The sequence below is a fragment of the Eschrichtius robustus genome, chromosome 13 (genome assembly GCF_028021215.1).
Source record: "Eschrichtius robustus isolate mEscRob2 chromosome 13, mEscRob2.pri, whole genome shotgun sequence".
Taxonomy (NCBI): domain Eukaryota; kingdom Metazoa; phylum Chordata; class Mammalia; order Artiodactyla; family Eschrichtiidae; genus Eschrichtius; species Eschrichtius robustus.
The window spans coordinates 101,291,004-101,317,356 of NC_090836.1; the positions used below are offsets into that span (position 1 = coordinate 101,291,004).

The following is a 26,353-nucleotide window of genomic DNA, read 5'->3' on the forward strand; positions in this document are numbered from 1 at the left end:
CGAAAAGCCAGGTTCCGAGTGGACTCAGTGTCTCTGTGGCGGGCTCTCCGGTCGCCGCGTCGCGCGCCTGTCCCACCGGGTCCTCCGCATCAGCCTCAGAGCCACTGGCTGGGGGTCGCTGGCAGGAGGGCATCCTCTCTGAAAACGCCCCAGTGAACAGTTCCTGCTGTATCCCAGGGTGACTACTGAGAACTGAACGCCACCAGAAGAAACAAGGTCCCCCCCCGACACCCGACTCACCCTCGGTCCGCACCAGAGTCTCACAACCAGATAAGAACCGAATGGCTGTGCCTTCCGGAAGAAAACTACAAAAACAAAGAGTCAACCCTGAGATCTTCCTACCTCGCGGGTGTGGCTCGCTCCTGAGTCCCTCGGAAATGAACTTTTATTTGGTTTACTGACATTTATTTAGATTTCCAGTGAAAAGCTCTATAAAATACAATAAATAATGTGGGTTGTAAAAGGTAGACATTCTAGCTGCATATGTTACAGACAGGATACGTATGGTCCAGGTCATCAGAACCGCAATCTTTGTAATCAGACATGTAGACTTCAAATTCCAAAGGCGAGACAGCTGCTCTGGATCGGAAATAACCCCACTTCCTCCATTTCTGCGCCGTGTCTTACACCGCTTCCAGAGCTTGTCCAGCAAGTAACAAATGAGTGCAAACGGGACTTTGAGCTATTAGTGTCTGGGTACTGTGAGCATGCAAGTTTGCTGTTGCTGTTATTATAAGTAAAAGTCGAACATGAGGTCACACTTTCCCATCTTCTGTTTATACACCAAATCAAACTTCTCGTTCATGGAGACAGTGAAGATGTCCTTCCACAGCCCGACTCTTCCTAAAACACAAAAAAACAGCAGAATGTGCTGAATTCACCTGCTGTCAGGCCAGCTACCAAACCACAGGAAATGGATCTGGAAGGTTCCAGATCTATTCCCGGACCCCTCTGAACCTGGCCTGTTGGGGCAGGATGGGCCACGTGAACTACAGACCAGCTGAACCCTCTTCCCTGAGTCTGGTCATCCCGATGTGCTTTCCGCCCAGCACCACAAATGTGCAGAGCTGCGGGCCTTGCCCATCCACCACTGAATCCCCAGCACCAGGCACAAAGCGGGTGAGTCACAACACCGCAGAGGACAGACAGTGTCTGTGGAACAGATCTGCGGCCCTGGGCACCATGTGCCTCTGGGTCCTCGTGACACCACTACTCACTCACGGCTCAACAGCTCCACCAAGGCAGGATTTGCTTCTGGAGAATTTTAAAAGGAAAAAAAAAAAAATCATCCAAAAAGGTAGATAGAATGTTTTGTGGTGAGCAGGAAGCCGCCTGACCAGGTCAAGGGTGAAGATTTCGAGAAGCCTGCTCGTGCATCGTCAGGGAGGAATTTAAAGGGAGAAAAACGGTCAGAGCTCCCAACTCAACATCAGAACGAGTCCCAGGCCCCCCAGCCACTCCATCACAGCCACAGCTCAGCGAGGCTTGGTCAGAAAATGCGACCTCCTCCTGGCAGATGTGAGGGAGCCTGGAGAGTGCAGGCTGATGTGCAGGCACGGGCCTACCCATCCCTTTATGAAGGGAAGAGAGAGCTCAAAATGACGAAAACTGCTGAACCCACTTTCCTTAACTACAAAATCTCCAGTTGTTCTGGTCACATATGAATGGCGACTGTGAAGATGTCACGAGTGAGGGTCCCGCCCTCCCACCTACAGGAGCTGTGAACGCGTCACCCGGAGAGCAGGGGCTGTGCTTTTATATAACCGCCTCGGGGGACTGAAATGCCCGTTTAGAATTCTATTCACCGTCAGCATCTCTGAGATCAGAGCTCTGACCGTCTCCAGCAAACATCCTTCGTTAGCTCTGTTATTAACAGTCGTCCTTGTCCTGGCAGGACCTCACATATGAAACTGCAACCTTGCAAATGCTGAGCTAATAGATCCAAAGTGACAAGGATTTTCTCTTCGGTGATGAAAAATTATATGTCAGTGTTGGAGAGGAAAAGACAAGAGACACTGCTCTTGGTACCCTCTAATGATACCTAAGGGACAAAACTAAAAGCTTCTAGACCAATCACACCATAAATATATTTTCCCATGACTATTTTTCTCAGCTGAGGCAGCTGAGAGCTCATGAAAGGAGTCACCCACCTGGTTTAGGATTTGGAATCAAGACAGTGCAATTTATGCTGTGATATGAATCAAATCTAAGCAATGCAGCTGGCTACTCAAGCCCCTGCATTCTCACCAACGCAAGGAGGTCTTCTGAGCAAAGAGGCAATATGCTAAAAGAAAACAAAATCAAAGAACTGAAATAAAGCAAAACCAAGGTAAACGATGATAAAGCAAACACATCGGAAGAAGCATATGGGCACGCAGTATGTTCTCGACACTTCTTAACCACACAAATGAACCGAAGGGGGGAATTCTGGAGAAGGTCACACCCAAGGATGACAAAACACAGCGAAAGCAAAATAAAAAAGAGCAAATAAATTTTAAATAATAAACATTTGTGAAGATGCAGCCAGGAACGAAACGGCAGGGTGACGCGGCTTGTTAGTGTCTTCTTGGAGAGCGGCCCACCTGCCTTTACAGGAAGGCGCTCGCCCCCTGACCTTCAGAACAGCCCTGAGAGCCAAGCGGGTTGGCAGCCACGACCGGCCCTCCTTAGAGGAAGGACCAAAGGCCGGAGAAGCTCAAAGGCGTGGCCCGAGCTTGGCCAGGCGAGGCCGCAGCCCCGCGCTTCTCTCCGCTCCAGGCAGCTGCCTGCAGAGTCCGGCGTCGCTTCCGGGCCCTCCTCTCGGACATTCTCACCACCCGAGGGAGCCGGGAACCGGTCAGGCGCGACTCCTGCTGAAGGGCTGGCTCACGGGCCTCGGGCAGCTCCCAGCGGCGCCGGGGATTTTAGTGCCCGAGCCGCTCCACAGTCAGGCAGCCTCGAATACCACAAGCCCTGAGGGCACGGAGAGCAACCCGGGTGGGTCTGGGGAGGATTCCCGCCCGGAACTCCCGCCTCACCTCAAACTGCTTCATGCGCAAGACACAGCTCTCGCACCGGGAGGGAGCGCCAGCCTCTGTGACGGCTGAGGCCCGCGTTTCCTGCTCGCTCGCGCTCTCTCTCGCACACACACACACACCCCACATACACACACACACACCACAGACACACACACACACCAGACACACACACACACCAGACACACACACACACACCACACACACCCCCCACATACACACCACAGACACACACCCCACAGACACACACCCCACATACACACACCACAGACACACACACACACAACCACACACACCCCCCACATACACACCACAGACACACACCCCACAGACACACACCCCACATACACACACCACAGACACACACACACACAACCACACACACCCCCCACATACACACACCACAGACACACACACACACCACACACACCCCCCACATACACACCACAGACACCACACACACCACACACACACACCCCACATACACGCCACAGACACCACACCACACACACACACACCCCCCACATACACGCCACAGACACACACCCCACACACACAACCACACACACACACACCACATACACACGCGTGCGCACGCGCGCACACACAGACACACACATGCGTGCGCACGCGCACACACACACACACCCCTTCCGCCGACGGGGCTGCTCCTCCCCGCGCTGCTAGCTCCCCTGGGGGATGGAGGGAAACGGCCCTTCCGCACACGGACTCTCCCCACCCTCTTCCCTCGACTCCCGCGGGCCAGCTGGAGCTCAAGGAGGCCACGTGCACGCACTGCGCTTCTAAACACCACAGCCCCCAACCCATCCCCAGGGTAACTCCGACACCGTGCGCGGGGTGACAAGGCCAGCTCCAGCGGGGAGCTCCGGGGAGCCTCAGCGACACTTCTCGGGTTACCTTCCTGCCCCTCGAAGAACACAGGGCTCTGGAGAAACGAGGCTCAGGGCAGCGGAACCCTGATGTGGGGGGACTGTGGTCCAGAACGCGCGAGGACAGCGGCAGGAAGGGGGACGAGGCCCCCGGGGCCCCAGGCAGAGGCAGAGGGAAGGGGTGGGGGGGCAGGCGGGGCGCGTACCCCGGCCCACAGGCAGGGCCTCGGCGTCGCAGCACTGGTCCACCAGCTGGCGGCAGTGCTCGGTCAGGGACTCCAGCTGCGCCTTGTCACACGGCACCCCCAGGAACCGGGCCAGCTGCTCCACCATCGCCACCAGGTCCTGGAAGACAAGAGCAGAGCGCCGGAGCCCGTCGGAGGTGGCGCCTTTACAGAACACGACTTCCGGTACTGTATCCACAGCCTTACTTAGTCCTCAAGACAAGCCTGAAATTGGCCTCATCTGGAAATAAAATCCAGGTTTAGAAACTGCCCAAGGGCACTCCGCTCTCAAGTGGCAGATCTGGAATTCAAACCCAGGTCCCACGGAAGCAGACGTGAGGTCCTGATACAGCTGCAGTCATCTTAAACAGCAGCAAGAAGGAAAAGCCCTTTGAACTGCGCCAGGAGCAAGACCAGCTCACACTCTCCCCGTCCCGCCACGCCATCCGCTGGAATCTAGACTGGCGCTTGGGAGAACTGGGAGACCCTAGGGACCCCAGGCAGGCCTCAGGGCCGGCCCGCCCCACCGGGCAGGGGGAGCTGGCTTGGTGTGAAGCAAGATTCAGCTCTACTTGACTTGCTGACATAAAGCCATCTCTGGGCCCCATCGCCGCACCATTCCTGAGAGCGGAGCATTACGGGCGCAGCCCAACAGCCTCCGGAGGGGCCCCGCCCACCTGCTCACTCCGGCCCACGTCCCTCTGGGCAGACACCCGGACCCGCACCCCGACCTGCAGGGGCCTGACAGCCGGGTCCACGCTGGCTTCCATGCTGTTCCTTCGGCCTGTTAGGCGGGTTCTTTCTGGGACTTTAGTTTGCTGTGTCCCGTCTGGAATGTTCTTCTCCGGGTGTCCACATGGGTCACTCCCTCACTTCTTTCAGGTCTTTGTCCCCATCAGTGACGTTTTCCCTGACCTGCACTTAAACCTGCCACCCCCCTCCCCAGCACTTCCCTTTTCTGCTTTATTTTTCAGCATTTATCATCATCCAGTGCATTTTACTGTTCGTGTTGGGGGCGGGGGGTGGGGCGGGAGGAAGAGGCAGGGAGGCTGCGAAAACCCAGGCCACAGTGACACCGACCTGGGCCAGGGAGACGGGCAGAACTGGGGAGAAACAGTCACACAAGAGATACGTTTTGAAGGTAGAGCCAACAGGATTTGGGAAATGAAGGCCAGGTGTGAGAGAGGGAGAAGTCAAGGATGAGTCCAGACTTCTGCGTGAGAAGCGGAGGACGGAGCCGCTGCCCTGGATGCAGACGGGTGAAAGTACGGAGGACCCGAGGGGACCCCTCCAGAGTTTGGTTTAGAGACGTTACGTCTGCGATCTGCACCACACACCCAGGCAGAAAGGTGCAGTGGGTGGACGGAGATGAGCCTGGAGAGGGTCCGAATTGGGCCTGCGGGCCCGAGGCCCGGCTGAGGCCACCAGGGGAGGGAGTGTGGATGGAGGAGACCAGAGCCGAGGTCTGGGGGCAGAGGCAGGGCTGCTGCCATGGAGGAGTCAAGGGGAGCATCCAGGGATGCGGGACGCACGACCAAGTGTGACCGACTGCCTGTCACCTGCTGCTAGGAGGGCGGGACCGAGGGACCCAGACACACGGGGGTCGTGGTGACCTTGACAGAGCAGCCTGGGGACGGGGTGAGCCTGCCTGGAGGGGCTCAGGAGCGGAGACAAGTCTGAGGTCCCTCGGCAAAGAGGAGCCGAGGAAAGGGAAGGACGTTGTGGGGAGGAGGGCTGGGCTGGGGCAGGTTCGCACTGTCGCCCTGAGAAAGGAGAGGCGTCAGCACTTCTGCTCGGGCAGCGGCAGGGTTCAGACCCGGCAGGGGGCAGCGGGGTTCCAGGACCAAGGGGACCTGGCACACGCTCGGCACACAGCGAGGCTCTCAACGTGCTGAGGACGACGGTACTGACGCCGAGACGGGACGTGCCGGCCCCCCTTCCAGACCTCGCTTTCCCGAGGGCACAGAAGACGTCCTGCCTCGCTGCCCCAGCACCACCGCCCAGCCCGGCACATGCACTCAACCACCACCCAGTGCCCGTCACCCTCTGTGCCAGGCACTCAAGAACTCGTCACAGGAATCGATTCACAGGTACACCCGCCGGGGTTGTCAGCACTTTGAGAATTGCCACCCTAAGGCAAACAGGCTGGGACGAGAAATTCGGACTCTGCCATCTCAGCCCTTTGCCCCAAGCTGGTCACCTACGGAGAGGGTGCTGGGTGGCAGCAGGGTGAGTCCGGCTATCGCTCCACTGCTGCTGAAGCAGAAAAACAATAAACGGGCCTCTCGAAAGCACCGCATGCCACCAACCCAGAAGCTGTGCTTGGCCGGGGGCCAGGGCAGGGCAGAGGCCCAGGGGGCCAGCACCGGCTGGAGGCGAAACACTGGTCAGGGGGACCCTGGGTCCACCCCGAACTCCTGAGTCCGACTGTGACCCCTGATGCCCGGGGTCTTGGCGCTGCAGGCCCTGCCCGCCCGCCCGCACTGGGGGCGGCGGCTGTGAGACTGAGGGCATGGCCGGCAGCTGCCTCCTGTGGCGCTCACCCCCGTGGTGCCACCCCTACGGCACTCACCCCCGTGGCACCCACCCCTACGGCGCTCACCCCTACGGCGCTCACCCCCGTGGCCCTCACCCCTACGGCGCTCACCCCCGTGGCGCTCACCCCTACGGCACTCACCCCCGTGGCCCTCACCCCCACGGCACTCACCCCCGTGGCGCTCACCCCTACGGCACTCACCCCCGTGGCGCTCACCCCTATGGCACTCACCCCCGTGGCGCTCACCCCCGTGGCACTCACCCCCGTGGCACTCACCCCCCATGGCACTCACCCCCGTGGCGCTCACCCCTACGGCACTCACCCGGTGCATGTCTTCGTACTTGAGGAAAAGCACGTTCGAGTCCATACGGTGCTCCCAGAACTCCTGCACGTGCTCAAACCAGGAGCCGTAGCCCACTGTGGAGACAAGGGGACAGGTGACCAGTCACAGGGAGGGAGCGGGCATGTGTGAGGCGGCCTTGCTCCCTGCCTTCCCTGCCAGAAGGCTCCCCTCCTCTGCCCAGCAGCTGTGCTTCAGGAAGCCCTGGGCTCCACCGGCAGCCCCCCAGATGAGCCATGTCCCCTGGCCTCCTGCCCAATGCCTCGGCCCCTGCCTCCCGGCTGGCCAGAAGCCCCGACTCTTACGTGGAAGCCTCTGTCCTCCGGGGGTATGGACGGTACCCGGCACCCGTGAGTTTCTCTAACAAGGGGTGACCGGGAAGAGAATGACGCCCAGAGGAAGTGGGACACAGGACCAGTGAGTTTTGCTGTCGGGGCTAGGATGGGGTGCGGAGGCTCTAGACAGCGCTGCGAATGGTGCCTGCCAGGCCAGCGCATCACAGACAGAATCCTGGAACCAGGCAGAACCAGGAAGGCGCGGGGATGAAGAGGGGCAGCGGGCCCTGTCCTGGCACACGAGGTTGGGCAGGACAGGACGACAGGTCACACCCACACCCCAGCCCTCGCATTTCCCGCGCTCCTTAGGGCCTTGGTGTGGGGTTGAGGTCACACAGGCAGAGACACAGATCAGCGTGGCCAGGCTGCTTTGCAACGTTTTTCATAAAAACGATTGATTCTCACTGCCGATTCACGCTGATGTGCCCATCGCTATGAGGACATCTCCCGAGGGGGCTTCCACATGAATCAGAGGAAGGTCTCGGCCGAAGAAGATGGGGGCCCCTGGGCCTGCTGGGCGTCGGGAAGCAGGTCCGGCTGGATAACAGGGGCCAGGCAGGGGTGGTGGCCCTGCTGCCTGCGTCCTCACTCGCCCGAGCGCCCGTCCAGCTCGCAAACACTGGGCCCTGCAGTGGAGCTCCCGGCCTGGCGGCAAAGCCCCAAGGAGACTGGCACGGCGACATGGAGTGACCGGCACTGGGAGGGAGGCCCCGCGGACGCGGGCGGGCCTCGAAGGATCAGTGAGGGCTGGGCAGGCAGCCGAGGGGAAGAGGCAGCAGGGGAAGCGGCACACAGAGGCAAGGCCTGCAAATGGGCCTTACAGACATAAGAAGTGGCCGCGGGGGCCCGCGGAGCGGGTCAGAAGCAGGTGGCAAGGTCAGACAGAGGGCGGAGGGCGAAGGACACGGGCTCGGGACAGAGGCGGCCGGCCCCTCATCTCCTCACTGGCCGTGAGAGCCGGCGGGCCCTGAGCCTCTCTGCCGCCCCCCAGGGCTGCCACGGCGCCGAGAGCCCCGAGTACAGGAGGGCCTGAGGGACAGCGCCTGTGCGTCCTCCTCTACGGGGTGGGACGGGCAAGGCGCCGGCGAGGGTCCTACTTGTAGCGCGGAGTCCCCTGAGTGGTAGGGCTGCTCCTGCCCCCGCACAGGCACACCTCAAGGTGCTGACAACCTCTTACACTTACACGCGTGACCAAGGCTGGGAAAACAGGGGTGACCTAACGCCTGGGTCCCAGCCAGCGCGACCCGACAACATCAGCCTGCCATCCCGCCAGCAGGTGGCAGCACAGCAGCAGCCTGGGCCCCGCAGCCTGACGAGAGGTCCTGAGGGATGGAGGCGTGGGTCAGGGGTCGCTGAGGGGTGGGCCCTGGGGACCAGAGCAGAGCAGAAGCCCCTCTTCGGGCCAGCTAGGCGCCCCTCCAGCACTTCACGCGGAACGAAGGGCGGGGAGCTCTGGAAGGGGAGGGCTAAGGGGGCGGAAATGAACCAACACAGGGCAGGCTTCAGCCAAAGGCCTTGCTGGAGACCCACCGCTGGGTGAATCCTGGCCCTCTCTGGGCCCCGGCGCTCCCACGGCAAAGTTCTAGCTGCGGGGCCCTGGACTCCAGGCCTGGCACATCCCCGCTCCATGCACGCACAGGGCGGGACGTAACAGGCCGGCCTTCCCGCTTTACAGGACAAGGGCGAGTCCAGAGAAGGAAGAGGCCTGCGCAGCTCACGGACAGGCTGATGACCTCGGGGCCCCGAGCAGAGTCTCCCAAGTCTCGGCCCACAGCTGGCACGCAGACCAGGCGAGCCGCGCCCTGGGGCCGAGCAGTCCACTGGGCATGGACACGGAGGTAAGAAAACGCCGCTCCTTCCCAGAGAACACTCGCAGACAGACAGCCAGGGCGGCTGGGGACGGGGACGGGGGAGGCTGGACGGGGGGTGACTCGGGGACAGCGAGGACATGAGGACAGGGTCACTTGCACGGGGACAGGGGTGACAGGACAGAGGTCACACACAGGGACTCCTCCACTCTGCTCCTGTCCCCCAGGCACATGGCCCCAGGGGCCCCCAGCCCTGCAGCGTGCAGGTCAGGGCTCGGGCAGCGTGTCCTCGCTCTGTTAGCGAACAGCATCATTTCACTGCCCCTTCTGCACTTCATTCTTCAAGTTCTTCAGAACCTCGGACAGAGAAGGCAAGCCTCCTCGAGAGCCGGAATTGGGCGGGAGCGCAGAGAATAAACAGGATTGGGGAGGCTAGGTACATGGGTGCAGAGGCTTTGGCGGGACCACAGCCAGTGCGTGCAGCCTTGAACTTCAGGGCCGGGCAGTGCTGTGACCTTCACAGCGCGGAGAGGCCTGTACTAGGTAACTTTTAACGGCTCTGGCCCGAGCAGGAGGCTTTCAGCCCTGCACCGCAGGGCAGTCTGAGCTTGGTGGACACCGCTGTCTACGACAGTGTTGTCCCCATGCAGGTGACTGCTTCTATAAAGGCAGGGGTGCAAAGTGGGACTTAGAAATACGGCTTTGGGAACCACAGGAGTGGCTTGCTCCAAATGCCTGGCAGACCATGAGGGGCCTGAGCCAGGTGGTGGGTGGGCTGGGGGGAAAGGAAGCTGGACAGAGGCCTTTAGCAGGTTCCAGGGGCCTCAGGGTACAGCTGCTGGGGCCACCTACGCCTGTCCCCTCCCACCCGGGCCCCTCCTCCCAGTCCCAGCTGAAGCAAAGACTCAAGGGCAGGGAAGAGAGGGCCTTTAGGCGGTACGGGCAGCGCACTAAGGAGGACCTGGTCTTCAGCCAGGCTCAGGAGGCAGCTCCAGTCGGGCCACCCATTTAAATTAGGGGTGTTGTACTCCTGGACCGCCATTATGCACCTTACCCCATCCCGTCCCATGACCTCGTTGCAGAAGCCCTGACTGGGTTGGACAACAGATGGACAACGAGGCTGAGGGCTACTTGAGCTGGGAAATAAAACAGGAAGTGTGTCTTTAGACTCGGGTGCAGAGGAGTCTGGGTGCAGGTTTAATTAACAGGCACGTAAGACCCATTTCAAAACCCTCCTGGGGACTTCCCTGGTGGCGCAGTGGTTAAGAATCCGCCTGCCAATGCAGGGGTCACGGGTTCGAGCCCTGGTCCGGGAAGATCCCACATGCCGCGGAGCAACAACTACTGAGTCTGCACTCTAGAGCCCGCGAGCCACAACTACTGAGCCAGCGCACCACAACTACTGAAGCCTGTGTGCCTAGAGCCTGTGCTCTGCAACAAGAGAAGCCACCACAATGAGAAGCCCGTGCACCACAACACAGAGTAGCCCCCGCTCACCACAACTAGAGAAAGCCTGCGTGCAGCAACGAAGACCCAATGCAGCCAAAAATAAATAAATAAATAAATAATAAAATAAAAATAAATAAATTTATAAAAACAAACAAACAAACAAACAAACAAACACCCTCCTGGGCACAAACTCTAAACAGAAGGGTGCCCAGAGAAGCCAGGGTTGGCGATGGGGGAGCCACCTCGGGGGTGCGGGGAACAGAACCGCAGTGATGAGCTGCCGACCCCACTGCCAAGGGGACGGCTCCCCCCCTGGTCCACTGCCTGGCCCACTCCGCCCTGGGGAGGGGAGACATGGAAGGGCCCTGGCTCGCTCGGCCCCAGCTCACCCCTCTCCCCCGGGAACAAGCTTCCTGCCCAGAGCACTGCCTTCCCCCTCCCCCAGAGCACACCCCGCCTGTCACACGGGCCTGGGGCTGGGGGCCAAGCCTGACCCTCAAGTCCAGCTAAAGGCCCACAGGGCTCTCCCATGAAGCCACAGCCTCCACTCTGGCCTCAGGCACCGATAACAGCGGTATCTGGGCCACCGTTTGCACTGCTCAGAATCCAGGCAGGAAGAGGGATGCTTTTAATTGGGGAACTTCTCAGAACCCCAAGGATGTGGCGAGAGACAAGGGCTTCAGCGTGGGACACCCGCTCTGTCTGGCACTAGCTCGACCTCGGACAAGCTTCCTGTTAGCCCTCAGCCCCAGCTCCTCTGCCCGCCAGCGGGAAAGCAGGCCAACCCCGCTGTTACTGTAGAACTGGGGGCCCCGCGAAGGACTCACGGGTGCTCAGCGAGCAGTAACATCACGCAGGCACTTACACTTGTCGTTCATGAACCTCCGGCAGAACTCCTGGAACGTGCCTCGGTAGCTCATGGTCCGCAGGGAGCGGTGGAACTGGTAATAGGACACCACCAGGTCCTTGGGGTTCCGGGCCATGTATATGACCTGCAAGAGGGAGGGGGGTACAGAGGGACGGACGAGGTTAGTCTGCGATCCTCCGTCCCAGGCAGGCCGCCCTGTGCAGGTTCCGCTGACCTACAACCCACTCTTCTGACCCCGTTTCCAACAGCAAAGTCAGCCCCTCGGGCACCAAGGCCAAATGCTTTTTCTCTATTATTCTGTTTCAGCAGAGATGTACTCCTGTCCACGCAATAGCATCAGCTAGGACAACTACTTGAGTGTTTTAGTATATTTCTGTTGTCTAGCACTCCTTTTTTTTTTTTTTTTAATCGAGGTATAGTTGCTGTACAATATTATATAAGTTACAGGTGTACAATAGAGTGATTCACAACTTTTAAACGTTATATTCCATTTACAGTTATTATAACATATTGGCTATACTCCCCATGTTGTATAATATATATCCTTGTAGCTTATTTGATACATAATAGTTTGTATTTCTTAATCCCCTACCCCTATCCTGCCCCTCCCCCCTTCCCTCTCCCCTCTGGTAACCACTAGTTTGTTCTCTATATCTGTGAGTCTGCTGCTTTTTTTATTATACTCACTAGTTTGTTGTATTTTTTTTAGATGCCACATATAAGTGATATCAAACAGTATTTGTCTTTCTCTGACTTAGCATAATGCTCTCCAAGTCCATCCATGTTGCTGCAAACGGCAAAATTTTGTTCTTTCTCATGGCTGAGTAATATTCCACTGTATATATAAACCACACCTCCTTTATCCATTCATCCATTGATGAATACTCAGGCTGCTTCCATGTCTTGGCTAGTGTAAATAGTGCTGCTGTGAACACTGGGGTGTCTCTGGCACTACTTTAAAATCAGCGGAAGACAGAAAACTTATAGACCTGGCCCTGGTGATGAGAATTATAGGCCTCATACGTCTAATGCAATTGAGAAAAAAGGAAAAAAATCAGAGACAGTGAAAGCAGCCATGAGTCCTCAGGCCTTCAATGGGCAGAGGCTGGGCTCTGGCTGGTCAAGTTCAGCTGTGAGGAAAAGCGAAAGTGAGCAGCACGGATAAAATGCTAGAGACACGGGGTCAAGGACAGCCTCTCCAGCGCTCTTAGCACACCGAGGTTGTCTGAGCACTTGGGCCTGTGAAGACCACCGTTTGGACTGGCACATGGGCCTCTTGGTTCCGGGGGCCGCGGGGGGCAGCGGGGAGCGGGGTTACCTTGGAGTCGCCGCTGTGGAGGTCTGAGGGCAGGAAGCGGTAGGGGAGGTGGCTCTTGATGAGGCGGGGGGACGTCAGTTCCTGCAGCAGGGCAGAGGGGGGGCGCTCAGAGGACACGCGCCGCTCATCTCAGCCTTCCTCTGGGGCCCAGGCGGACGGGGCCGCAGACGAGTCAGGACCGGCACCACCTGCACCCTGAACAACCTTCTCACCTGAGACAGGGCCCCCCAGCCCCGCCCAGGCTGGACCCTGGGGGCAGTCACGAGCCGACGCGGTCCCCGTCCTCGGCCCCCGTGGCCTGAGTCAGAGTGTACCGTCAGGGGTCTGCTCAGAGGACGTGGGCCACGATGGCAGCCTGGAGCGGCCGTGGAGAGGGGGCCCCGCAGTCAGCCTCAGCACAGAACTCCTGCGGCTCCTGGACCGGCCCGGCCCCTCCCTCGGCCAGCGCTCCCTGACTCAGACGTACCCCCCGCTCCCCGACAGGCCCCGCCCCGTCCCACTTTGCTCCCGTCTGGCGTGGCCGCCCTTCAACCACTAGGACTCTCAGTTTTCCCGTCCTGGGGGCTCCCTCACTGGGACCTCAACTCTGCGAGGGCTGTGACATCACGGTCAGTTCAGTCCTCGGCGGGACCCCAAAGCCAAGAGCAGGGCAGCCCGCGGCGGGGGCCCACACAGCTCTACTGGAAGGCTCAGCGGCGGGTCAACACGGGCTGCAGCACCGTGGCGGGCACAGGGGCGGGGGGGGGGGGGGGCTGGACGCAGGTGGGCCAACGCTGGAGGCTGGGGTGCAGAGACCGGCTTACACGGGACAACGACCCGGCGGTGGGGGGCATTCTCAGAGCTTATTTCAGGATGCTCGTCTAGTGGGAGGAGGGACAGGTGGGCCACCCAGGAAATGAGGCCTGAACGAAGAGGTGGCAGAGGGGAGGATGGAGAGAAAAAACTCCAGATCTGTCTGAGGGGTAGAGAGGATGGGACTTGGGAATAATGTTTATTTCACTCTTGACACCAAATGTTCGATGCAAACACATCCCACCCTCAACAGATGGGATGAGCCACAGCGGGAGGCCCCTCACCCCTACACTCCCCGCCATCTCCCCTACTCCTGGCATCTGCCTCCTTTTCCCCTCCAAGCCACCCACGTCACCCACTGGTTCAGCTCCAGGGTCACTGCCACCAGCTCAGGCCCATCAGTCTCCCCCCCCACCTCCAGCTACCTGGGGGTCCCAGGAGCTCGCTGCTCTCCCTCCACCCAGGAGGCCCCCAGGAACCCCTCAGGAGCAACCGTCACTCAGGGTGCGACCGTGGAAAGGCCCCAAGGGGGTCGTGTGGGCTGCTGCCACCTGCCCAGAGCCCACCTTGATGATGTCCAGGCCTGGCTGTGGGTACTCCAGGACCGGGAGCTGCTCGTCGATGTTCATCAAGCCAATCTCATCGGGGTCGGCCCCCTGGCTCACCAAATAGACCACCTCCTGCAGCAAGCTGGTGCCTGGAGGGAGAGAAGCCCAGTGAGGGGCGCCCAGAGGAAGCCCAAGGGCCAGCCCCACTCTCGGGTCAGCGCCTGCCGCCCAGAAAAAGGGCTGAAGGGCCGCAGAGCTGGGGGGCGTGCAGCGTCCCAGGAGTGCCTCGAGTCTAGTGGAAGAACACCGGCCTAGGCGTGAGACCTTGGCCCGAATCCCACCTCTCGGGGTGACCGCGGGTGAGCCAGGTTTTCTGAGCTCCTGTTTTCTTGGCACTAAACGCCGGCAGGAGATTTCTCAAGGCTGTTGTGAGGAGTGAACAGGACACACAGTGCCTGCCTCCCCAGGGCTCGAGGACTGTCATGAGCGAACGATTCTCAGTCCTGGGCTTCCAGAAGCTGAATTTTCATTTACCCAGGCGTGATGAAGGTCCAGGGGAATGACTCGCCAGCCAATTATGATTTACAATGAAAACTATGTCGACTGGTACCTACTAAAGTGAAACACAGGTATGCCCTGTGACCGGAGGAATGTACAAGACAACACCGATAGAAGCATACCTGAACAACCCTGCAGTGTTACGCAGAAGAGCAAACCTTGGAAACAACGGAAACATCGGTCGGCAGCAGAATGAATGAATAAGCCGGGATACTCAGACAATGCGACACTAGGCAGCAGTGGAAGCCAGACACCAAAGGGCGTCTGCTGTGTGATTCTGCATGTTCCCATTCCTACTGGGTTCCGGAATGGGGAAGTAAGCTGCAGCGACAGAGGTGAGGACAGTGGTTCTTTGGGGGAAGGTTATCGACTCAAAGAGGACATGAAGGAGTTTCTGGGGTGCCGGGGTGGCTCTTTGTCTTGGTCTGGTGGCAGTTACATGGAAGTACGCACATACAAGGCATAATTCAATTCAAAGGAAAAACCACCTGTCTGCCCAGTGCTGCGGTCAGCAGAACCTGCTCCCCGAGAAAGACGGAGGGGGTCCAGCCAGCATGGAGATGGGACAACTTAGCCCAGTGACACCCCAGGCCCACAAAGACGGAGAGAGGCCCTCCAGGGAACAGGAGCGCTCGTGTGTGTGTCGAGGACACCTCCCTCGCTCGTGGGACCACAGCTGCAGCCCTGCCCACCAACTCCTTCCTCTCAGGTCACCCCACGGGCTGTCCCAGCAACGCAGCTTGGATTCGAGGACAGCCCTTCTGTGCCTTATGAACAGCGAATTTCAGATTCAGGGTGGATGGCTCCCAGCCTAGACCCTTCTGCAGCTTCCCAGTGTCCATACACTGGAGTCCGGTGGTCCCTTCACCTGTTCTCTGCACCAGCCCCCTGGGGTGCGGGTTCCCCTCCCCGGGAGGCTCCCTGCTGGCCCTCACCCCGCAGCCTGTGCACAGCGGCTTCAAGTCGTCTCCTCCAGCAAGCTGGCCTTCCCAGACCCCCAGGCCCCCCATTACTCATCCTCGCCCGGCGCGAATTGCTTACAATGCTCCCAATTACCACACCGACTGCACGGCCTCACTCCAGGGGTGACAGCGCCATCTCCCCGCCAACACCCCCGGGCCCAGCACACAGCACACGGCAGGCAAACCCAACATCTCAGCATCTGTGCAGGAAGGAAAAGCAGGGGCCTGGGTCGGGACACGCGGTGGGCCGACCACACAAGGGCAGAGCCCCAGCGAGCACCCCGGGGCGGCAGGGAGGGAGCCCGGGGAGAAAGGCGGCTCTCTGCGCTCCCCCAGCCCCTGCGCGGCCCCACTCCGTCCAGGCTTTCAGCTCCACGCTGGGACCGCAGCCAGCCAGGGCCTGCCCGGTCATCAGCCCGTCTGACCCCTCAGAAGAGACACGCTGGCCAGGTCCTCCTCCCCAACCACTCCGGTCCCTTCGCTTTGGGGGAATCGGTCCCTGCTGCTGGTTCCTCACCTCCCCCCGCCCCTTGAAAGCGCTGCCCCCTCGTCTCCCAGCTGCACACACTCCCCCGGGGCCTCGAGCAGTCCCGCCCCGAAGGCCAGCTCCACGCTGACCCCCGCACGCACCGGCCCACGTGGAACCTGCTGCCCAGCGCCCCGCCAGACCAGGTGCCCCTGCCTCCTGCCCCCCCAAAGCCCGCCTTGCCCACCTACCATCAAGGTGAGCGCGGAGCGACCCTTCCATTGGGGGCGCTGCTGGAGGCCCCGCAGCCCTCTGCCCTGCTCACCCGCCTTTCAGCCCAACAAAAGCAGCCAAGACCACCCGACCATCCCAACAGGGACCTACGAGGGCACCCCGTTCCTCTTAGGACCCCGCAGCACCTCCGAGGACCCTCCAAGGAGTAGAGCAAGGTCTCCAACTTGGCCTGCAGGCCTGCCGGCCACACTCCAAGCCCCATGCCCTCTCTACCCGCCTCTCTCTCTTTCCAGAGCTCCTACTGGCCTCCTGGCTGGTCCCGTGCCCGGAGCCCTTTCCTCACTCCCTCAGCTCCTCCAGGTGTGAGCGCTCCCCTGACCAGCCACGTGACGAGCACCCTTCGCCCGGCCCCGGTCCCCGCTGCAGCGACAGTCCGGGAACAGCCTGCACGGTCCTCTGTGGGCTCCCACCCCGCCGCCCTCCACGGGGCACGAGCGGTTTTGTCTGGTTCTTTGCCAGGAGAGCCAGCACATGGCCAGGCTCAGTTCACCTGTTCTGAATGCACGAACAAACCCTGGGTTTGTTCAAGGGGATATGTCAATCAAGGAAGACTTCTTGAGGAGACGGCTTTGGAGCAAAGGCCCTGAAGGAAGAAAGTGGTGTGGCGGCTCTTCAATCAGAAGGAACTTCTGTCCCTCAACCACAGGACCCTCACGCCAACCTGAGAGGCGGGGACCACCAGCCCCATTTACAGATGAGGCTCCTGAGGCCTAACTGTGCCCAGGGTTACAGAGCCGGTGGGTAGCTCCCACCTGCCCGCTCCTCCTGGTGAGGCCCGTCCACCCAGCAGCTCAGGGCAGCTGCACTGGGCGGGTCCGTGCGCTTAGAAATCGGACTGTGCGCAGAGCTTCCACAAAACAGGCCTCTCCCAGGGAGGTCTTCAGGACGCCCACCCCTGCAGCCCCTACAGGTGATGACCCAGACAGACCTCGTTGGTATGTCTTACGTCAATATCAACATGTCAGTTCCACAAGCTCCATCCGTGCCTCCATTAAATATCTGCACCGGAAGACCAGCCTCGTTAGAGCCCACAGGAGGCGCTCTGCCTGCGGGGCTGCACACGGCAGAGGGAGGGTTTACGAGCACCCCCAGCATGGACAAGGGAGCTCAGAGTTCAGGTTCCAGCACAAGGTCACAGAGCTGGAAAGGGGAGAGCTACCCCGGAGGGGGAGCCCACGTCTCCACCTCCCTACTCGGCCTCCCCAGCACCCCCGGGGGAGGGGGGACGGGTGGAGGGTCTTGTGCGAGGCCCGTCACGTTGCTGCAGCAGGACGCCGGGGGGCCTCCCCTCCCGCAGGTGCGGGCGAAGCGGGGCCTCAGCCCCCACCCCACCATCCCCCTGCGTCCGGAGCCCCCGGGGAGAGGCGCCCGGGAGGCCAGCCCGCCGCCCAGCAAGTCCGAGGCGAGGCGGAGCACAGCCAGGCCTTCAACCCGGGACCACACAGGGCTGGCCGGGTGGGCGGGACCGCCTGGCAGGGAGTAACACAAGCCACACGCTTTCCAACAGCTCGTTTTCAAGTCAACAGACGTGATGCAATCCTTCACGGACGTGCTTCTGCTGACAGCAGTGAACTCACGCCCGGGTGGCACCTCAGCGTCGGCAGTGACTCTGACACCAGACCTCTGAGGCCAAGACCCGTAGGAAACCACTGGGTTCTGGGCGGAACTCCCCAGGGATCCAGAGTCCAGTCCGACCTGCCACAAGGCTGGGGTGGAGCCCATCAAAATTCCCACCAGAACTCCGCGGACGGGGGGACCAGCACTCTAGGGTCAGAACCAGTCAGAACTGAGCCCCCAACCACCAGGATCCTGGGGCTGAACACCTTGAATTTTTTTTTATTATTGTTATTAATTTTCAGCTGTGTTGCGTCTTCGTTGCTGCGCGCGGGCTTTCTCTAGTTGCGGCGAGGCCACTCTTCGTTGCAGTGCGTGGGCTTCTCATTACGGTGGCTTCTCTTGTTGCAGAGCAGGGGCTCTAGGCGCGTGGGCTTCAGTAGTTGTGGCACGCGGGCTCAGTAGCTGTGGCTCGCGGGCTCTAGAGCGCAGGCTCAGTAGTTGTGGCGCACGGGCTTAGTTGCTCCGCGGCATGTGGGACCTTCCCGGACCAGGGATCAAACCCGTGACCCCTGCACTGGGAGGCGGATTCTTAACCACTGGCCACCAGGGAAGTCCTGGAATTCTTTTATTTTCACTTTTATTATTTACCAAAGTCACACACGTACGTAGTTTAAAAGTCAAAAGACTCAGGACAGAAAATCCAGGTCCCCTCCCCACCCCACTCCCACGTCCAGAGCAAACCCTTGCTCATTCTTCTCATTCTCCCTCAGGTTTCTGACGTGCTTACATCATTGTTTCACGATCTGTATGTTTTGATGGGCTACTGATTTCTGACTGAGCAAGACGACGACCCAGCCACGTTCCCGCCTGCAGGCTTCCCTCCCCCGACACGGTCCCGGGACAATTTTCAGTCTAATTCAAAGTACATCATGTAGTGATTACACTGCCTTTTTTGCACAACATTTTGTGTTTCCTTCGCTTGCTTGCTTAGTGTTCCATGTACCTATTAATAATTCCTTCCCCAGCTCTGTGGCAAACCCTCTCCATACGGCCAAATGCAGGAGGTGTGCTCTAATCCCATTTATCTCTTGGGGTGGTGCCCTTGCCGCTCAGCGCCCCACGACTGTCTTCCTGCGATCTCCCTCGGGCTGGATGGACTGCGCCCTTGACCCGTGTGCCCCTCGCTGGTGTCCGTGCACACGGTGGCAGAGTCCACCCCCAGCTGCCTCCTGACCGTGACAACTGTGTGGGACAGTATGGGACTACAAGCGCCTGTTTCTACCTCGCTCGGGACCGGCAGTTGGGCTGGGTATGGAATTCCAGGCTGGGGACCACGTCCCCTCGGAACCCTGAACGCACTGTTCCCGTCGTCCAGCTGCCAATGCTGTGTCGAGAACTCTGAGGTCCTCGTTCCTAGTCCTTTGAACGTGGCCATTCTTATCTCAGGAAGCTTTGCAATCTTCTCTGTATCTCAGGTTTGAAATTTCACAGTTAAGTGCTTCAGCAGGGTCTCTTACTCAATCACGGTGCCCGGGAGCACATTCAGACACAAGGGGAGTCTTAAACTCCCGTCCTGGAGTTCTGGAAATCCTGGTTTCAATAACTTTCTCTCTCCCATTCTCCCTGTTCTCTCCTTCTGCAACTCTGAGATCTTCCACTTTTTCTTATCTTTTTGCTCCCATTTGTCATCAATTTGTAAAAATTTTTGTTCTACTTCCTGGGATATTTCCTCTGCTTGACCACCCAAACCTCACAACTGAGTTTTTAAAATTTCAACTACAATACCTGTCTTCACTCTCTGACGATATTAGAGTTAGGAGTGCAGGTGGCAGGACTTCCCTGGCGGCGCAGTGGTTAAGAATCCACCTGCCAATGCAGGGGACACGGGTTCGATCCCTGGTCTGGAAAGATCCCACATGCCGTGGAGCAACTAAGCCCGTGAGCCACAACTACTGAAACTCACACGCCTACAGCCCATGCTCCGCAACAAGAGAAGCCACCACAATGAGAAGCCCGTGCACCGCAATGAAGGGTAGCCCCCGCTCGCCGCAACTAGGGAAAGCCCGCGCGCAGCAACGAAGACCCAACGCACCTAATTAATTAATTAATTAATTTTAAAAAAAATCAATCACAGTTCTACATACTAGGGATTTGCAACTAGAAGCAGAATTAAAAAAAGAAAAAATAAAGGAGTGCAGGTAGTGTTTGGTTTTTAGGTTTTCTTCTGCTCTGTACATTGTCTTTGATTCCTCTAAGCTCCTTTTGCTGTTTTTTGTTTTGTTCTGTTTTGCAGGTCTCTGTCCTTCACGTTGGAGACGTTAAGATCTGAAGACCCTGAGTCCATCCACAGGTAAGAACGAGCCACTGGACGCAGCCATCTGCGTCCAGGCTTGTCCAGGACAAGGCTTGTTGACTGCAGGGCTTCATGTGTCTGTAAACACAGCCCAGCCTGGGTGCCTTCACAGCTGAGATGGGAGATGCCCACACACAAGTATTTGTAAGTCTTTTCTTTGGGGTCAGTTTCTCCAGAGAAGATGCCTCCACTCTCTGCCCTGGGGGACCACAGGCATCCCAGAAGCCAAGGAGGGGAGGGTGCTGGGAACCTCCCTTTCAAGCGTGTAGCTTTCATTTGACCCCCATTTCCCATTCAGCACTGCACCCCAGCCTGTAGCTCTGCGTGGCATCCCCAAGCCCACAGCTTCTCTGGATCAACTTCCCCCAGAGAAACCCGTCTTTGCAACAGCTGCCTGCTCTCAGCCTCCCCGTATCACGGCAGCCACCCTGAGGGGCCAGGCGCACGATTCCTGGGGCCCTGCAGCGAAGGGGTTCGCGTGCCGGCTGCCCCCCCCCCCCCGCTGGCGTTAGGTTCTCTACCTGCTAAGTCAGCTAACACTGAGCCCACATCTGAGCTCCCAAAATCCACAGTCACCACCTCTCCTCCTCCCTGGGAGGAGGGCCTCAGAGCTTCCCACTCCTCGATCGCCACGCCGTGAGGTTGGAAGGGGAAGCAGCGATAAGCAGGCGGGCTCAAGTCTGCCCCACGGCACTCTGCGGCCCCGGACATCAAGGTGTCACAGCCGCGCTCAGTCCAGCTGCCTCAGACACAGCAACAGCTGCGGCGCCTGAGGCTGCAGCCCACGGAGCTGCCAAACCAGCCGGGCCTGGGGTCCCGCAGGCCCCTCGCCAGGGGTGGCACGTGCTAACCCAACAGGCACCGAGAAGGCCTCCAGGACACGCGCCTGGGAAAGGAAGGAGCAAAGGGAGCCGCTCTCCTTGAGCACCTCCCCGTCCTGGGAACATTCACGTGGGCTGGCTCAGCTCCCGAGACAGTCCTGACACTCAGGGGGCACGGAGCCCAACAAGGGCGGGCACGGCTCCCGCCTCAGGCTGCAAGGGGATGGGAGCCAGGGCGAGAGGCCCACGTCGGCTCACGCGAGGTGCCCTGCAGGCCCCCAGGGACAGCCGAGGGCAGTGCTCAGCGTCCCAGGTGCTGTGCCAGGAGCTCACACGGCCCCTTCCCCCGCTGAGCCGCACAGGCGGCTCAGCGGCCTCCGCCACCGCGTCTCACGCGCGGCAGAGCAGACTCGGAGGTGAACTGCCTGGGGCCACAGACGCGAGCGGGCCGTGAACCCAGGACCCAGAACAGTCTGACTCCAGAACCAGAGGGCTTCGACACACCGCACCACACGCGCACACGCACACATACACACACACACACACCATGCCCATGTGCCCCCCACACACATATACACAGCACCACACCCATACAGCACACACACACCACACCCATACAGCACACACACACAGACACCACACCCATATACCATACACACACCACACACACGCACACACACACGCACCACGCCCATGTGCCCCCCACACACATATACACAGCACCACACCCATACAGCACACACACACCACACACACCCATATACCATACACACACCACACACATGCACACACAGACACCACACCCATATACACACACACCACACACACACAGACACCACACCCATATACCATACACACACCACACACATGCGCACACACACACACCACACACACATATACACAGACACCACACCCATACACCATACACACACCACACGCACACGCACACACACAGACACCACACCCATACAGCAAACACACACACACACCATGCCCATGTACCCCCCACACACATATACACAGACACCACACCCATACAGCACACACACACACACATATACATACACATAGCACACACGGCTCACAAAGCAAGTGGGCAGCAAAACCAAGGCCACAAGCCACATGTTCTCACTTCCAGGCTAAAGCTCTAGCCTCAGACCCCACCACTTCCCAGCTGGGGATGGAGCAAGGCTGAGACAGAGGGAGGAGGGGCTGGACCCTGGAAAGTGAGCCTGGCCTGTGCTCTGGGCCCTGCTGGACACAGAGGGGAAACAGACTTGGCCACGGGGTGTGACTGTCCCTCCTGGGGGACGATGTCAGTTGCTGTGACACAGCTGGACCGACAGCCAGGGGGCGAGGCTGCCCGTCTCCAGACAGCCCTGGCTGCCACAGTCCCTGCTGCTGAGGCCTGGCAATCTGGGGCCCACATTCCCAGCCCCGCTCTGCAGCGACTCTGGGGGCCTGACGAAGTCACCAGGCTCCAGCCTTCAGTTTCCTCAGGGTGAAATTCTCCCAGGCCTTTAGCTCTCAGGTTCCTGGGTTCGGAGATGCGGACACACACTCGGGACCCCGCACACAGCCCCCTACTGAGAGGCTGCCGACCCCTCAGGCAGAGCGGGCGGCTCCCCAAGGAGGGAGAGGCCCCACCTCCAGGAGGGTCTGGGAAAGTCTGGGAAGGCTCCTCTTAAACAGCAGCCTTCGACCTGGGACCCGAAGGACAGGAGCATGGACCAGTGAGACGTAGCGCATCAGGGAGGGGCGGGGGGTACAGCAGTAGGAGTCCCAGCTCTCCACCCTGCCGCATCCACACTGTCTGCCCTGAGGCTTCACAGCCCCTCCCAGAAGAGGGTCCCCATGATCGCGGGCACGGCAGGGACTGGCTGTAGCCAACGCAGGGAAGCGAAGGCACAGAGCTTTGCACGTTCCCGCCTGCTCTTCTGTGCTTCTAGCATCGCCAAGGGAAGGACACTCCCAGGCTAGCCTCCTGGTCCAGGGACACCTGAATGAGAACTGCCCCAGCCACGACCAGCCTGCAGCAGGGCCCCCAGGCAGCCCGCAGACGCACGGGCTGAGATCAGGACGGTGGACCCTGGGCTACAGTAATAACCGCTGTCTTTAGGTGCTGAGTCTGGGCGGCCTCTTACGCAGCCACAGGCAGAAAATGCTCCAAGTGGAGCCGAAATGAAAGAGAAGAAATGAAAATAAGGGCTAGCAGCGTATCAGGGCTTTCCACGCCCATCATCACGTCCAGTCCTCCCAACAGCCCAGCGAGACATCACCCCATCTGAAAAGGAGCACACGGAGATTCAGGAAGGCTGAGCGCCTTGCCCCAAATCAGGTTCGGGCCTAGGTCATTACAACACCTCCTCCAGCAGACCCTGTCAGCGCACACCCACCCACCTCGGTGCCCTGGAACGCGGTGGGCAGACCCCACACGAGGAGCTCCTGCACCCGCTCTCACTGGGCCCCAAGCACCCTCCACTGCTGGGGAGCAGGAGCTGATGGGTGAGGCCCGGCCTCCACCTCTTTAGGGAGACCCCCGTGCTGTGCCCACCCATCTCCCGAGGGCACCGCTCCTGGCTTCCGCTTTGCCGCGCCTCCTGAGACCTCCTCCCACCTCACTTCTCCACAACGAGCCCCGCTTCCAGGTCTCCAGGCCCCAGGCTCATCCCCTCCTCGTGCCGGGCCTCGCCCCTCCCACGGGGGAGGCAAAACCACCAACGGCAAGACCACGTGGGCACGAGCTTCAAGAGGCCACCCACATCTGAAATCCCAGCTCGGCCGCTTCCTGAGGCCTGGACCCCAGGAAGACTCAGCCCGTCCCAGCAGGTCTGCCCACCGCACCCCAGGGGAGGACCGCCCATGGATCAAATGCCAGGACCCACGTGCTGGGGCCCCGGAGCCAGCCCCCGTGGGCTCTGCCCCCAGGACCCGGGCCCGCTTCTCCTCGGGCCTCAGTTCCTCACCTGATAAGGGACATCCCTGGCCGTGAAGCTCTGAGGACGACAGGACCCCCCGCCCCCGTCCCCGGCACAGAGACAGGCCACCCTCTCAGCTCCCAGTCTGCTTGAGGCTTGAGAAGGATCAATGCAGACTCGAGCATCTGTGCCATCACCCAGACCACGGCCTGCCGCTGGTGGGAGTGGGGGGCCCAGGAGACCCTGGCTCATCCCAGGCTGAGCTGAGCCTCACGAGAGCCACCTGGAAGCCCAAGCCTCTCTGGCTCTCCAGCCCCTCTGGAAATGACTTGTTTAGCTTCCGGAAAACCCCAGGAAGTCTGCAAAGCATGTTTCGGGGGGTCTTCTGCCTCCTGACAGCCCCTGCACTTGCCCTAATGTGCTCCAGAAGCCCCAGCTGGGTCCCCGCTCCCTGCTAACAGCAGAGAATCACTGTTAGCAGTGATTGCTAAGCCTGTCCAGACCCTGTCCGACCCCCCAGAAGCTGCAGACACGCCCACCGCCTCACCTGACCATCAGGACAGCAGGAAGCAGTGCCGCTCCAGCCAGGGTGCAGAGAGCTGGGAGGAGCATGGCCCGACACTAATCAGCAAAGGCCAGATAAGCTACCAGACCCCCACCTGACTCAAGTCCATCAGAGAGCTGAAGCTGCAGAGCAGCCAAGAGGCTGGAATCCCAGGGGGACGGGCCAGGAGGAAGAGAAGCCGGGCACCACACACGCAGCAAAGAAGAATCCAGGTGGAATTTCCACAAAGTGCAAAGGCTGACTGCGGGCTTGCCGAGCAAGAGACACAAGGAGAGAGCTGGCACCAAACAGACTCTCTTCTGCAGACCTACTAGGTGCTCGTGAGAAAGACGAGGGGTGGCAGGGTGGAGACAGCGTTCCTCAACATCATGGCTGCAGGAAAAGGAAAGAAACCTGCTGGGACTCTTCTCCTCTATGGGAAGAAGGCATTAAGCCACAGGGGGTGGGGCAGCAAAACCTGTTACCCCCCAGGGCGCTGGTGAAGACCCAACATGGCTGGAGACTGGGTGAAAGAAAAGAACTCTGCCCCGTGGGAGAGGTAGGAACTTGCCCCGGAGCTCTGAGACCCCGAAATGCTGAAAGAAGAATGTGAAACTCTTTCCTGCACAAGACCCACCCCCATCAAGGCAGAGCTAGCTGCCACTAAGGGGTATCACTGAGAAAGCCCTACCAAGACCCAGGAACCCAAAGCCTGCCTAAGGCTGCAGCTGGACCAGGTGACAGAGGACCTCCCCCTCAAAACCTTCCCCTCTCAGCCAGCAACAGAGCAACAAGTAACAGCAGTCCACCCCTGAGGTAGGGGACAGGGTGTGGGGAGAAACCCCTCTAAGACTCAGACCAAAAGCTGAGGGTAGGGCAGAAACACTGAGGAAAGACCCTCTGGAAACTCAGCTTCCCACGCGAAGCACAAGGTGATGCTACAGGAATTAAAACCAGTCATCACTCAAGTGCCCAGAGGGACAACAGAACCCAAACACAGCCCTATTCGTACCAGACTGACTCACCACTTACACTAATGGCAAGAAAAGCCAGGCCCATTTCCAAGCATAAATACAACTGACTCCCATCTCTAATGCGGGCACACTGTGTCCAGCATTCAATCAAAAAGTACTACACATTAAGAAAAGGAAAGAAAAAAATATATATATATATATTTATATATATTATTTATATATATATATATATATATATATATATATATATATATATATCTATCTATCTCCCAGTCAAGAGACAAAACAATCAACAGAATCAGACTTTAAAATTAATCTGATTAAAATGTTAAAGGATTTCATGGAGAAGGTGGACAAAATGCATAAACAGATGAATACTTCAGCAGAGAGATGGAAGCTATTGAAACAATGAAATACTAGAGGAAAAATAAAAACACATAACAGAAATACAGAATGCTTTCAGTGAGCTCATCAGTAGACCTGACACAGTGGAAGAATCAGTTAACACATTACTGACCAGGGGATTTTTGCAGAAACTAACGTCTGTGGCCATAATACATCTCTGGTCAGAAATGTGTTGACCTGAAGACTGGTCAACAGAAATTACCCAAGCTGAAACACAAGGAGAAAAAAAGGGTGGAAAAAATAGAATGTACAAGAGCTATAGGATAGTATCAAACAATCTAACACATATGTAATTGGAATCTCAAAAGAAGAGAAGACAGAAGAAACATTTGTAGGGATAATGGCTGAGAATTCATCCAAAAGAAGGAAAGGCATCAAA

At 58.9% G+C, this 26,353-nt stretch overlaps 1 protein-coding gene across 3 annotated transcripts in view; it reads right to left on the reverse strand.

Annotated features, from left to right (window-relative positions):
• Positions 1-156: 156 nt before the first annotated feature.
• Positions 157-26,353, reverse strand: part of SULT4A1 (sulfotransferase family 4A member 1) — a 33,001-nt gene continuing 6,804 nt past the window's right edge. The window contains exons 2-7 of one of the 3 annotated variants that reach the window (XM_068561646.1): positions 14,141-14,271; positions 12,783-12,863; positions 11,462-11,588; positions 6,987-7,081; positions 4,111-4,249; positions 157-843 (exon numbers count right to left, since the gene is read on the reverse strand). In XM_068561646.1, coding sequence (XP_068417747.1) covers positions 731-843; positions 4,111-4,249; positions 6,987-7,081; positions 11,462-11,588; positions 12,783-12,863; positions 14,141-14,271 — 686 coding nt within the window. In that variant the 3' untranslated portion in view covers positions 157-730. Of the gene's footprint in view, positions 4,250-6,986; positions 7,082-11,461; positions 11,589-12,782; positions 12,864-14,140; positions 14,272-26,353 lie in introns of all 3 variants that reach the window. The other 2 variants (XM_068561647.1, XM_068561645.1) reach the window with 2 other exon arrangements.